The 15,551-nt window shown below is 41.2% G+C and overlaps 1 protein-coding gene across 2 annotated transcripts in view; it reads left to right on the forward strand.

The window, feature by feature from the left end:
• LOC124594969 (probable multidrug resistance-associated protein lethal(2)03659) overlaps positions 1-15,551 on the forward strand; it is a 294,614-nt gene that overhangs the window by 105,100 nt on the left and 173,963 nt on the right. Inside the window, exon 1 of one of the 2 annotated variants that reach the window (XM_047133489.1) lies at positions 8,218-8,340. The exons of the other annotated variant lie outside the window; for it this stretch is intronic. Coding sequence (XP_046989445.1) covers positions 8,258-8,340 — 83 coding nt within the window. The 5' untranslated portion in view covers positions 8,218-8,257. Of the gene's footprint in view, positions 1-8,217; positions 8,341-15,551 lie in introns of those variants that run through there. 2 annotated transcript variants of the gene reach the window in all.

Genomic DNA, 15,551 nt, shown 5'->3' on the forward strand with positions numbered 1-15,551 from the left:
CCTTCCAAAAACTCGATTTTTTTTCATGCTGCTTATATAACCCTTCTGATGTAAATCTATGCTCTCCGAGTGGATGTAATGATTGGAAGCACATTAATCACGTACTTTTAACACATGAAAATAGCCCAGCACATAGGCTGTCTCTGGTGACTTACCTGGCGCGAGGTAAAGCGGCTGGTAGAATAGATGTAGACTTATTATCTAAACATCAAAAAGAAGTGAATTACTGGAGAAATGTACTCAAACGGATTGTAGCTGTTGTAAAAATTTTAGCATCGAGAGGACTTCCATTTCGCGGTGACAATAAAATCCTAGGATCTCCCAACAACGGAAATTATTTAGGATATGTGGAATTATTGAGTGAATTATCCATTTCTTGCAGATCACTTACAAAAATTTGGGAATTCTGAAAAAGGTAACACTTCTTATTTATCAGCGAATATCTGTAATGAGTTTTTTGACGTAATGGGAAAACAGGTCCTAAAAAAATTATAAATGAAGTTACATCAGCAAAATATTTTCCATTAGCGTTGACAGTACGCCCGATCTGTCTTAAGTTGAGCAACTAACTTTTATAATTCGGTACGTAAAAGACCGTATTTCTGTTGAAAAGAGACTGAATTTCATACCTGTTAAAGACCACAAAACTGAGTATTTAACGGAAACCATCTTGAAATTTTTTCAAAAATCATGATATTCCTAAACAAAAAAACAAACAGCAGAGGACAAAGCTACGAAATTGCTTCAAATATGTCGGGGAAGTATACTGGTCTACAAGCAAGAATCAAGGAGAAATGTGAATGTGCCACTTCTTTACCATGTGCGGGACATTCACTAAACTTAGTAGCTGGTGGGTGTGCATCAGGGGCAATAAAGTTTTTTATAAAGATTCAGAAATTGTACAACTTTTGTCGAACTGTAACCACCGGTGGAATATATTGACAGAACATTTGGTTTCAAAAAAAAACTGTTAAAAATGTTTCAGAAACCAGATGGTCGCCCGAGCTGATGCAGTAAGTGCCTTGCATGAAGGTCATTAACAAATTATAGAGACTTTGATGTCCATCACAGTAGATACAGAACAGGCAAGAGAAACTAGAGGCAAAGCCCTTAGTCTGTCCAGAAAATGGGAAAGGTAGAATTTATTATTCTAACGGAAATTCGGAGCTCCATATCCGAAAGACTAGACAAAACAAGTAATTAACTTCAGGAATAAACAATAACAGTGCACATTGCAACTAATTTGTTCGCCTCACTTGTGATTTTATCATTAACCTCAGGGATACATTTTATGACTTCGAATCGCGCGCCAAAGACACAAAACCCGGAATCTGACTGCAAGGACCTACCTCAAAGAACAAAACGTAGAAGCTCACGCCAGAGATTTTTCGATGGCTCTGCACCGTCAGTCCAACTGGATAGAAAAGAGAAATTCAAAGTAGAAACCTTTCTTCCGATATCCGATAACCTGAGCGTTCATCTAAAACAGCGAATAAGTTCGTATGAGAACATTAGTCAACGTTTTGGTTCATTTTTTCGCTTGAAAACTCAGAATTCCGAAGAGCTGAGACGAAGTTGCAAAGAATATGCTGAAATTTATTATGATGACGTTAACGAGCAAGAGTTAGAAACGGAATGTCTGCATTTAACAGAATACTTGAAAATTGTTCATAGTAAAAATGGGGGAACTAATAGTATATTGGAAATATATCACCTTTTGAAAGAAAACAAAGCTGAAGACACATTTCCAAACGTAGAAATCGCATTGAGAATCTTTTTAAGCATGGTGGTAACCAACTGCAGTGCGGAACGCATCTTCTCCAAACTGAAAAAATTAAAAAAATGAACTAAGAAGTACAATGCTGATAAGTGTCATGCATAATTTTGGTATCTGAATTTTTGTTAACTGAATCCATTGTAAGCGAGCAGCGATGTTGTAAGCTGTTTCGCAGAAGGTAAGTGAGTATCTTTGAGCTGCGCAAGGGCGCAGTGGAGCAGACAACGTTTATCTTTGGTAGAGTCGAGGTTCAACTGTGTTAGAGTTAGGCTGATAAAATTAAGCACTATTGTTGTGCCATCGGACTAACTTGGTTATTATACTGAAAGTTGTTAGATTTCAGAGATAGGAAAGTGTATTGTTTGGGATGTTGAGAAGTTCATTAAATTTAAAATCTACCTTGAGCTCTTTTTCTCATTATACAAAAAAAGAACATTGTGCTGTTAATTTTGCGCATATTTCATTTTCTTACCAACCTTTCTTTTATAATTCTTTTTAATGGATTATCCAGGCGTGTGTGTTCGATTTGCAATTGGCAGAGAACGCATTGCACCTCTCGGGTTTCTCTATGTAGATACAGCAATTTGCAGTATTAGCATAGAGGCGGGCAAGGCAGAACAGTACTGCAACACGTTATCCAGATTTGCGCAGAATAGAGGCAAGAAGAAAAGATTATGATTTCTTTTATTTATTCAATCAGGGCCAACTTGTGATACAACCTTGCAAAGCCAAGTACTCTGGGTTTCATGTTCGAGTTAATTATTCAGGCAGTTTATACTGTTCAAAATTCTCGCAGTCAGACTGCTAACTTTCACAGTATGAAAGACTTGCATTACGACAAGAAGATATTATTACAATGCAGCTTTGCTTTCGCATTACGACAGTTGATTTATTATCACAGCTCAGAGTTAACCCAGAAATAGTATACTGCAGCTTATATTTTTTTAATTACAGAACCTTCAGTACTTCAAGCGAGATTAACCAGTTTGTCGCTGACGTCCATAGAATGTGATATGCTCAAAAATACAGATTTTGAAGAAGTGATTAACGATTTTGCCCATCGTAAATCTAGAAGTGTACCTCTTCAATCGACACATTTATAAGCACTAACCTGTGAATGCTAAAACAGTTACTTCTGTGGATTATATTTTATTACCTATTCATTTAATGTGGCTGTAAAGAAATAAAAATATATCTAGAACCTCGATTATCTGCTTTCATTGTCTATTCTAACAAAACAGTGCTCTGTCAAGGTCATAGGGATCCGATTATCCTATGGGCGCAGGGACTCCAATAGGTGAAAGACGGCCTTGCCGGTGTCGGCGGATAAATACGATATTGCAGTGGCTGTGTTATTTCAAATTACGATGCAAAGTCCCTGCGCTCGGATTGCCTAATGGAGCCGCCACGGTAGCTCAGCATGTTCGGTCAGAGGGTTAGCTGCCCTCCGAAGTAAAAAAGAACTGATCAATGATGAACTTGGAATAAGCGTCATGGGACGTCCGCACAGAACGAACATTAACGAACAAAATTAGATTTAAAAAAATGGCAAGACGACCGCTCGCGATAAGCGGGAGCTCCCGGTTCGAGTCCCGGTCTGGCACAAATTTTCACTGTCTTAATTCCATTATATGGATGATGGTTGTCCATATTCGCAATTGCGAACACATTTCATGTATTTGATAACGGGTGTTGTCGCTGCAGTGCCTGTTACTTTGCACATGCATACTTGTCGAAGTTTATGTTACCGTCTGCTGGTTAGCAAACAGCGTTTACTTGCAGGACTGGGTGTCCAAAACAATGCACGGATTGATGACAGCCTTAGTCACTGTCTAAGGATGTAGAAGTTTTCTCATAGTTTCGCAGTATTTTACACACACCGAATGAATCATAAGAACAATTCCGGAAAAGTTCATCCTGCAGCGCTGAGAAGCAGGAAAGGCAGTTTGACATCTCATTGACAGATCTTAAGATAAGAGATGGCCATGGGGCTGGCAGCGTTGGTCATTTCGTTCTGATGTATGTAATTAGTATTGGCTCAAGTGGCTTTGATTATGGATTCATAAGTAATTTTTTACAATGACATGTCAACAAAACACAAACAGTAAACATAATATTTACACATACAGGTAATAATTGCTTACAGATTTAGTTTGACAAGGATAAATACATTGTGTCCAATGCTCTTGTTTAGACAAATTCGCAAAGAAGTTGGCCGATACAACTAAATTAATTTTACAATTTATCAAGACCATTGCACTCACTTGCTCACTCTCGGTGATCTTCAGAACCACTACGATTTTGCTGCCTTTCTGTTGCATTATTCGTGCTTTAAAAGTTGAGTGTTTGAGCAAAAGGTCAGGATCTCTCCATAAAAAACTACACTGATGATGCGAAGATGGAAGTAAATTAATATTATCGATCGAAGTTCGTGGACTTAATATTTTCCGTTAAGTTGCATTGTACGGTAGAAATATATTGCAGGAAGGTATTTTATTACTAACCCCTACCCTACGTTACGTAGACAGTTCTGGATTATTTGGAACAGTGGTTCCCAATCTGTGGGGCGTTCCACTCTTCATTAGCGCTTGGAATAAATGAACACAAAAATGTCTCCGCGGAAGCTCTAATTTCTCTTATTTTATAAGATGGTCATTTATCCCTTGTGTAGGTGGAAGTCAACAAAAATATTTTCGCGTGCTGAGGAAATAGTTGGTGCTGTTTTTGGTTCGCCTATCCTACAATATTTTCTGTGTAATTCTTCCAATTTAAACTGTTCGTGATTGTACTCCGTAGGTATTTAGTTGAATCGACATCCGTTAACTTTGTATTATTGATCGTGTAACGGATTCGTTTTAATACTCATGTGGAGGACTTCGCCCTGTTTACTGTTCAGGGTCAGTTGCCATTTTTGGCACCATACAGATACATTGTCTAGATCATTTTGCAGTTGCTTTCGATACTCTGATTCATAAGTAGACCGTGAATGACAGCATCATCTGCGATCAATCTAAGGGCTGCTCAGATTCTGTCCTAAATGGTTTATACAGATTAGGAAAAGCAGAGGGCCTATAGCACTTCCTTGCGGAATACCAGATATCACTTCAATTGATTTAACGTCAGTTACTACGAACTGCGACAATTCTGGCGGGAAATCACGAATCCCGTCGCACAACTGAGACGATAGTACATAGACACGCAATTTATTCAGAAGTCGCTTGTGAGGAACAGTGTCAAAGCCTTCTAGAATTTTGTAAATATCGAGTCAACTTGAGATCTTCTGCGTATAGTCCGCTTTACTTCATGTGAATAAAAAAGCTAGATGCGTTTCAAAAGGAAGATTGTGTTATTTCATAATGTACGAACATAGTACATGTTCCAAAACCTTACTGGAAATTTATTGCAGTCATATGGGTCTACAATTGAGCACACTATTTCTGTTTCCTTTCTTTCATATTGGTGTGATCTTTGCAACTTTCCAATCATTATGTACGGATTTGTCGTCGAGCGAGCGGTTGTCTATGAGTGTTAAATGTCGAAGTATTACATCAGCATACTGCGAGAAGAACCTAACTGGTATATAAACAGGGCCGGATGACTTGCCTCTGTTAAGAGACTTAAGTTACTTTGCTACACCCAGGTGGTATCTGCTTATAGTTGTTCATGTTGACAGCTGTTCTTGGTTCGAATTCTGGATTATTTACTGCATCTTCTTTGGAGAAGGACTATCGTAAAACCGTCTTTAGCAATTCCGCTTTAGTGGAATTGTCATCTGTGACATTTCCATTGCACGGTGAAGGCACTAACTGTCTGTTGCTACTGGTGTACTTTAAATGAGACTAGAATCTCTTTTGGTTTTCTGTCAGATTTCGGGATAGAGTTTCCTTGTGGAAACTATTAAATAGCATGCGTTTTTGGTTGCTGCTGGCCTGTTTTGTGTACAGTGGGGATCTGTTCCGTCACTTATTAATGTACTTGGTATGAATCTCTGAATTGCCGTCAACAAGGTAAGGGCCCCTAATATGGTCCTCGCTCCTAATTTCGTCTTCCTAGGAATTTTCCGGGTTTCCACAGCTAGTAAGAAATGTTTAGCAGCGCGAACATGAGTTATCATTGTCCACTGTATTGTTGAGAGAGTTTGTTGTGTGGAGCACGTGTAGCATGCGTGTACGAAGGAATTAATTTTTTTAGACTGAGGTGAGTTACTGTAATAGTCAAATTACCAGCCTACGATTTCTAGAGCCGGCCGCTGTGACCGAGCGGTTCTAGGCGCTTCAGTCCGGAACCGCGCTGCTGCTACGGTCGCAGTTTCGAATCCTGCCTCGGGCATGGATGTGTGTGGTGTCCTTAGGTTAGTTAGGTTTAAGTAGTTCTAAGTCTAGGGGACTGATGACCTCAGATGTTAAATCCCATAGTGCTTAGAGCCATTTGAACGATTTCTAGCGCGAGGACTGATTTGTGTTCAAATATTGGGCTGTATTTCAGTCGTGTGTCATATTTTCTGGTGTGTAACCGTTAAAGTGGAGGGTCTGGCCTATGTTGCTGTAGCGGCCAATAAAATAAATCTGTGGATGTTCGTAATTTTCTGTCCTGTGCAGTTTCTATTTTCGTTCCAGCGACGAAATTTGGAGCTGTTATTAAACACTGATTTTATTTGCTGTTTATGAAGGTTACTTCATTTTTCATATGGGAAAATGCAAGGGGAGAGAAATTGGTTCGTTACACGAAATGCTTAGTTTGTTATCGCGAAATATGCTGTTTACCTACACAGACATATAAATTCATATGGAACACAGATTTGGAAGGCTGAAAAAACTTGAAAAAATTGTTTATTCATGACATTCAAGTGATTCATATTAGTGCAACTGCCTGGCAATGTTAGGAAGAAAAATACACTTCAATTAATTGTACTTTAGAGAATATTTATGGGCGACGTGAATAAGAACACGTTTTCTGTAATTCCGTTTTTGCACTGTTAACATTTACGTCACTTTCAGGACTTATAGAAGTCCAACGTACTAAGTTGACGAAATTTGGGGCACCTATCTTACTGTTTCTTCGAATTTAAGCCACATCTGGTCTGCGCTTACGTGGTTGGTTTCGAAAGAGAGGAGACTTTCTCTTAGGAAGGTGTGAAGCAGAATTTCCATGTGCTTTTTTAAATATAAATATTTTGCCCTTGTTTTTGGTGGTTTTGTTTTAGAGATGTTGATAAAATACCGATATAACATTAAAAAAAATAACTGTATATGACGGCGATCTTTTTTCACCGATGAATCGATGCATCGATATCGGAATGGCAATATCGAGTGCCAGTATTTTTATTTTATATTTCTTTCGCAATTTTCGGTAAATATTTGAAGTTGTTCTTCTGAAATTACAGTAGAACGTAATTTTACTTTCACTGTGTGAAGCAGTCTTACTGCTTTTTGAGTTTTCATCGCGTCCAGTCTTTCTCTGTGATGTATGAAGCAAGTATAGGTGGCACAAAGAAGAAGTCCAGTTGGACTGGTGGCGCGGGGGGGGGGGGGGGCAATGGCGGTGTGAATGGAATAACAAGATTCCCGATGTGAAGAAACAGCATATAGCTGCGTTAAAAAACAATTTCTAAAGCAGCTAGTGTTCTATTTCTTAAACAGGCATTCTTCAGAAACAGTTGCTGAAAACGATGAACAACAAAAATCTAGACGACAAGACTGGTTTTGCGGTGGGCGGAGACGTGGGAGGGGAAATGCTGACGTAATCGGCGTTCGGCGCTACTAACAGAAACTGCAACATTCAACTTCAGCACGCAATTTTGACACTACGATTGGTAGGTCGCCGGCATTTGCAGAAACGAACAACAGGGAAGTTGACATGAAGTGTTCCGGACAAATCCTGCAGGCGACGAAACCGAACGGTGGTCCCCATCGAACGCCTTTTATTGTGTCACTTTTCATGCAGCTGTCATTGTTAGCAAAATGGTTAACGCCAAGCGTGAACGTGCAACGTTTTGGTTTCAGCTCTTGTTCTAAATGGAATAAGCAAGCTGCTTGCTCGTTGACGTACAGAATATCTAATAATAAACCAAAACTTAAATATACCGTTCTAAAAGCGGCAGTATATTTACAATGCGCAGACGATATTTTTCTGTCGATATATCGATACATTTTATCGATGTATCGGTGACCGAATTTGACGGTTTCTTAAATATCGATATGTTGCGTTCCCGATATTTTTAAAAATATTAACAATCCTAGTATGGATGTTACGGGCGCAATCGGAATATTATTGTTTCAAACGGTGAACGCATTCATCGGATCCGATGTCGCGAGATCAGTGCAAAGCCGTCCACGTGTACGTTATCTGAAACGCCGCGATTGTTGCGGACGATGGCGAGGCCAGCGTAATCGCGAATCCAGTGATAGGGCGGCTCGCCGGGGTCAGTCGGTGTCCAGCCAGTCGCGAGAGCGGCCGCCAGCAGCACAGCAGGCCAGCAGGATGGACGGCTCCATCTCCAAGGGCAGGCCGCGCGTGCCCAACCCGATGGTCACAGCCGGACCACTCTCCATCCTCACGTTCTGGTAAGCCTCGCTGCACCGCCTGTTGCACGACCCTAAATTCAGTTCTCAAAAATCTGCCAAGCCTCACCGCACCCACTGCGCAGCTATTACTGGACCATCGGTCTAATCCTCAGAACTTGAGTCTCACCGCGAAAAGTACAGGATGGCGCACGACAAACCGGCACCGAGCACTACTGCACTGCTCATTGTCGCCAGCAGCTGTCATCTGTTGTTTCGAAGCTGTTGCTACTACGCTTTGTATTGTCAATATGAAAGCCGTTGTGATTTAGTTAAGACGTGCGAAGTAAATATCTCATCAAGGTTTACCCACTTCAAGAGAGAATCGCAGTAGTGGGTGCCTACTGGTTCATTTAACAAAACGGGGGACATTTTTGAAAAGAAGTTTCCTGGCGCTCCCGTTCCAGCAGGATTTGGTGACAAAGCGGCGCAGTTCGTGCACCCGCCTTAACAGCGAATATTCGAGCACGAATGATGACACGTAGATTGTCGCCACAACTCAACGTCTGTGTAGGTCTTCTCAACGTGTTTTACACCATACAGGGACGATGCCCTACAAAAATACACGTGTCCAAGAACTGAAAGAGGACGATAAAGCAACACGTGTGGATTACTTCACGTGGCTACGTCAAACAGTTGAGTGGAGTGCTGGACCCGTCGCTGCTGCACTGTGGTGACGCCTGGTCCCAACTGACATGACATGTGAACCCCCACAACACCAGACACTGGCCAACAAACAATCCCAATACCATTAATGACGAATCTCTTCACGGTGAAGAAAATCGGTGTGTGGCGTGCCGTGTCAGCAAGTCGGATTGTGGGTCCCATATTTTTTTAAACAATAGTAAACGCTGCTGCATATATGCGTATGTTTGAGGAATTTTGCGGACAGTCGACTGCCTGCCCCCCCCCCCCCCCCCCCCTCCTCTCCCCATGAACTTTCGTATCCTGTCTCTCAACAGGATGGGACGATCTGTCACTTTACGCGAGTCAGTCTCTCGAATTCATAAAAGATCCACAGAAGAAAGGACTGTCAGCAAAGCACTGTAGCCGCCGCGTTTGACAGACCTAACTACTTGCGGCTTAGCTGTGGGGTAGTCTAAAGGGGGAAGTGTACGCAAATAACCCACTAACGTTAGAATTGAAGGACACTATTTGTAATTAAATTTTGAGAACTGATGTGACACAGTTACGCAAACTGTACATCATCTTAAAGGCGCGCGTAAAATGGCACTGAAGCACGAGGAGGTCACTTTCAGCACCTAATGTAATGATATGCATTTGTTATTTCTTTACTATCCGGATATTACATATTTGTCCATTTGTTGTATTACCTCGTGGCGGGCAACAATTCCATAGTAATTAGCGGAGCAGTCTGTACTCGGAGCCGGCTTTGCTATCGCCAGCACGTAATAAATAGTGTGCTACCGACAAAGAACGCCCATACGCGGAGGCAAGTGGAGCAGCTCACCCCCCCCCCCCCCAACCCCTTGCACTTCCTTCCCGCCCCCCTCCCCCCAGGGTGACAGAGTAAGGAAAAAGTGCGTGTCGTCAGGTATTTTTCGTTCAGGGTAATGATTTGAAAGACGTTATTGCTCAAACTGTATTATGGCTGCTTAGAAGTCGCCATCCGTTTTCCAAAACATTAAAGATGCTCCATACTTCCCCTACAAATTATAGTATGTAGAACGCTTAGGACAACACTAAAATCGTATGACGTTGAACAGGCACACAGTTCGTGTGTGTGTGTGTGTGTGTGTGTCTGAGGAAGAGAGAGAGAGAGAGAGAGAGAGAGAGAGAGAGAGAGACGCAATATAATTTGTCGACCACTATCATTTCCTCTAGAGCTACGATCTACCAAAGGTATGGTTCTGCAGTTTCGGTTACGTACATAAATGACATGGTAAACGGTAGGATTACTCGTAGCACTGATAGCATTGGTAAAGAAAGAAACATAAATTTTGTGTAAGAGAAGAAACGGGAGCCGACGACTTGTCTTGGCTTGTTTGTGTTGCACATAATTAGAACCGCACACGTTAGTTCGTTGTGTATTTTATATCCTTGTAGAATATATTTTGCATTTTATAAGTAATAAAATTTAGTTGATCGCGCAATTTCTGCGCTTTTATGGAACCAAACCAATTACTTTTGGTGCAAGAACGGTTTACATGCACAAACATAAAAAAATGTGAATAACTGTTGTCGTTATTTTGTAGTCAATAGAAAGTTTTTCATCATGATAAAAAGCAAGACCGCTTATCACTGATAAATGCGAAAGTTGTTTATTAATAACAAAACATGTTTTATGTAAGTTCGATTAAGTTTTGAAGCGATGTTTGATGTATATTTTTTGCATTTTCTTTATTTTACATAACTTTCTTTAAGAAATGCATTTTCTAGTGCTGTTTGATAAATCTGCTTTTTGTTTATTTTTACGACAATATGCCTCTGTTTCCCAACATTAATCAATAATTTTTGAATAAAACTTGATTTAAACATTGACGATTTCAATTTTGTTATGAATACTGTTTATTTTTATGTCACAGACAGAAGGATAACTATACACGACAAAATGGTTTAAATGGCTCTGAGCACTATGGGACTTAACTTCTGAGGTCATCAGTCCCCTAGAACTTAGAACTACTTAAACCTAACTAACCTAAGGACATCACACACATCCAAGCCTGAGGCAGGATTCGAACATGCGACCGTTGCAGTAGCGCAGTTCCGGACTGAAGCGCCTAGAACCGCTCGGCCACTCCGGCCGGCTATACACAACAAAAATGTTCCGTAGGTTATACGGTCCCTTATGTATGCTCTCAGTTTATAGACGTTTCACTGCTTCCGGTCTTGTAGGAGAATCAAGTAAGCCACTGATCACAAATGTAAGCAAAGCGATCGACAGGAGGTAACGCCCAATAGGTATGCAATACACCTAACGTACAGGTAATGCGGGTACAGCCTTAACTGATCAGTGCTACTAGGAAACCTACCATAGCAGAACGCATACTTTTAGATAGTCTACCGTAACCCGCCGTGGTTTTATAACTCTTAATTTTCTCCCCTCCGTGTTTAATTCACGAATGACGTGAAAAGAGCGACTGTTCATAAGCATCAATATGAGCTACAATGCGTCTAATTTTGCAATCATGGTCGTTCGCGAGATGTATGTAAAAGGCAGTAATGCGTTGATAGTTCGTTCTTGGAACGTATACTATTGGAGCAAGTGCAGTAAACATCCCCCTGACAAAGAAAGCTCCTCCTGCAGCTCCGGCCATTGGCGTGTGACGACCGCCTCTGTGACTGAACGATATGATGACGAAATGTGCTGCACTTCGCTGATCTCTACCACTCCTAGAGTAGACTGCTCAGTAGAATGGCGCCAGTGGTGAGTTGGGAAAGGGAGAAACACCCCGAGGGTGTTATTGGCTGCCCTAAAAACATTGCCGTGCCAGTAATTTCATTGTCGGCTTTGTTATGTTTCATTGTCTGCCTTCTATGATGTCACAGTTAGTGTTGCCAGGTACAAAAATGGAAAAATCCGACTCAATGTTATATTTAGCCGGATACTTTGTCTTGAAAACAGGACTATCTGTTTTAAATAGAAATATGGTGAGGTGTATATTTGTAGTCGTTTACTGAGAATGACGTAAGTTAGATTTTTGCGACACTAATCTCGAATGGATAATGGAATGTAGTCTAATTAAGTCGGGTGATGCTGAGGTAATTAGATTAGGAAATGAGACACTTAAAGTAGTAAAGGAGTTTTGCTATTTGGGGAGCAAAATAACTGATGATGGTCGAAGTAGAGAGGATATAAAACGTAGACTGGCAATGGCAAGGAAAACGTTTCTGAAGAAGAGAAATCTGTTAACATCGAGTATAGATTTAATTGTCAGGAAGTCGTTTCTGAAAGTATTTGTATGGAGTGCAACCATGTATGGAAGTGAAACATGGACGATAAATAGTTTGGACAAGAAGAGAATAGAAACTTTCGAAATGTGGTGCTACAGAAGAATGCTGAAGATTAGATGGTTAGACCACATAACTAATGAGGAGGTATTGAACAGAATTGGGGAGAAGAGGAGTTTGTGGCACAACTTGACTAGAAGAAGGGATCGATTGGTAGGACATGTTCTGAGGCACCAAGGGATCGCCAATTTAGTATTGGAGGGCAGCATGGAGGGTAAAAATCGTAGAGGGAGACCAAGAGATGAATGCACTAAGCAGATTCAGAAGGATGTAGGTTGCGGTAGGTACTGGGAGATGAAGAAGCTTGCACAGTCTCATGGAGCAAGTTATTTATATACATCGTGGTCACGCTGTCATAACATTCTTGTAATAGTTAGAAACTGCTTTCACGTCTGTCAATATCTGCTCATTAACATCTAAGTGCAGAGGAAATATTCAGAATGCTCATCAGATATTCCTTAAGCTCATACTTGGTTCACTAAGTAACAGCGCGTAACTGGAATCACCTTGGAAGCCGTTATCTACACGCTGCGTCTTAAAGACGAATAGAGCGAGCTGAATTTTAATAGATCACTTATTGTGGAAACCATGTTCATTCCTACAAACAGATTTTCATTCTCCAAAATAGGTCGTAATACGCTAGCATAAAATATTTTCCACGAGTGCACAAAATACTAACGCCTTCAATAAATAGTAGTAGTTATTCATATCTGCCCCACAGCTGTTCTAGAAAACGTAAATGGCATGCGCCTTTTTCTAACAGGTTGTAGCGCTTCGATTGTGCAGCTACTTACCATAAACTACTGCTAGAAGGGGAGCAAGCTCTTCAACGTAATCGATGCAGCATTGTACAGGTAGCCTACATCTTTCCTACGTACAGCGATTGTAGAGTGAGATCAATTCTCTCAACAACCGTTGTTCCACTACTCGTGCGGTGATTGAGAGATGGAACCGTATTACGATCTTCTTCAGTGGAACAATTCAGTGTTTTAATTTGCTCTGTATCTCAGTGTCACTTTCATTGTCAGTGTGATCACTGAGCGACTGTGTAGATAACTTTGATAACACTGCAGACTAAGAAATTGAAACGTTACTAGAAAGCAGACTCACGTTAAGCTGCTCCACCACATTGGTGAAGGAATCATCTTCTGAAGACAAATTAATACTGTTGCGTCACAGGGTTGGATATTGTAAGGGCGTTCAAAAAGTATCCGTTTGAGGGCGTTGCTGCAGTGTAAATGCAACGTAGCGCGACTCCGATGCGGGTGTATAAACACCGACTTGCAGGAATGGATCAGTGTGGCACTTGTGTCTTTCCGATGCACATGAGGGAAACGCTGAAACGTGAGCTTTGGCGACGTTTTTACCAAACGCGTCCAAACAGGACCAACGTACTTTTATTCTTGGCTGCTGAAGGACAAACACCGGTAGACGTCCATCGGAGAATGAAGAACGTATATGGAGAGAAATAACGGCGTGCAATGAAAGCGAAACTTCCGCGAAAATTGAGACAATGGAAGCTGCTGCTTCGTGATGACGCACGTCCCCATGTCGCAAATGTCGTGACGCGTAAGTTTCTCCTAATCTATTCTGTACGATTATCACGCCTTCAGCCCCTCAAAAAAGGCCTTGAAAGGTTGACGATTTCTGTCGGACGAGGATGTGCACCAGACAGTCACGGACTTCTTCACGCTAGCAGGACACGGTGTTTTGCCAAGCGGGTGACTTCAATCTGGGGCGCCGGTGGGATAATTTCCTCAACGCTCGACGGCTATTTTACCTATTTGGTTTACCGATTCTGGACTGTACGGACTTCGAACGGAAACTTTTTGATCGATCCTTATAGTTTAACTCTTGTTTGTGCCGTGTATAAATGATGTCCTTGCTTTATTGATTACTAGGGAATCCCACTGTTGTTGCATCAAAATCAAGTCAGAAACACATCCAAAACAAGACGGACAATAAGCGAAATTTTCGCTAACATTGTCGATTTTTTAGCCCAATGTACAGTATTTACGTGGCACAGTAACTGCATCTGAGGGTTTAACGCAGTCTCCTCCTTTTTTCACGAAATTTCTTTTCAAGAGTTCCATTTAAAAACAGCAGAACTGATGCAGCGTATTGGTAGATAAGAACAACGGCCATTGGTCATACTGTAAAGCTACACACCAGGGGGCACGACGAAAAAAGAACCAAGCTCTAATGCTAAGTGGTAACTGGTAACGAAGAGAACGTGTTATACGTTAATATTGTGATTTTAGTTTACAACTGTGACAACTATTTATTCATGTGACAGTCGTGCAGTTCCGTATACATAATCGAAAAAAATGGTTAAATGCTGAACTGATAATTATAATAAATTACTGGGTGTTACATTGTGATTTCAGCTGCCGATCTAAACTGGACAACAAAAATTTTAGCACATCGCATCAGTCGAGAACAGTACGAAAATTGCTTGATATGCAACCACAGTATCACTTGGACTGGGACGTAGGACGAACTCGCCTATGACCAATAGAGGGGAACATTCGTGCGGTCTCCTGATGTACATCTACATCTACACAGATATTCCGCAAGCCATAGTGCGGTGAGTGCCGAGGTTATCCTGCACCATTAATAGTCATTTCCTTTCTTGTTCCACTCGCAAATAGTGCGAGGGAAAAACGACTGTTTAAATGCATCGGTGCGAGTCTTAATTTCTCGTATTTTATCTTCATGGTCCTTACGCGGCAATAGAATCGTTCGGCAGTCAGCTTCAAATGCAGGTTCTCTAAATTTTCTTGACAGTGTTTCTCTCCAGGGATTCCCATTTGAGTTCCCAAAGCATCTCCGTAACTCTAAGGTATTGTTCGAAACTACCGGTAACAAATCTACGAGCCCGCCTCTGAACTGCTTCGCCTTCCTTGAATCTGATATGGTACGGATGCCAAACACTCGAGCAGTACTCAAGAATTGGTCGTACCAGCGTCCTATATGCGATCTCCTTTAGAGACAAACCGTACTGCCCTAAAATTCTCCCAGTAAACCGAATAATTTTATAATATAGGCAACTCACGATTAAAAATTAAGAATGAGTAGATGAGCATTCTATGACGATTCTCTCGAGTACGAGTTTGTTTGCCTTAATTCTCTTCTTCACGTAACAGAATAAGGCCGTTCTCTAACTAGATTTTGCTGGACATTTCTGTGTGAGATCGACAGTCCATACTGCAGAACCCCGAACCATCTACTTTGGGACACGA

Source organism: Schistocerca americana, chromosome 2 (assembly GCF_021461395.2).
Source record: "Schistocerca americana isolate TAMUIC-IGC-003095 chromosome 2, iqSchAmer2.1, whole genome shotgun sequence".
Classification (NCBI taxonomy): domain Eukaryota; kingdom Metazoa; phylum Arthropoda; class Insecta; order Orthoptera; family Acrididae; genus Schistocerca; species Schistocerca americana.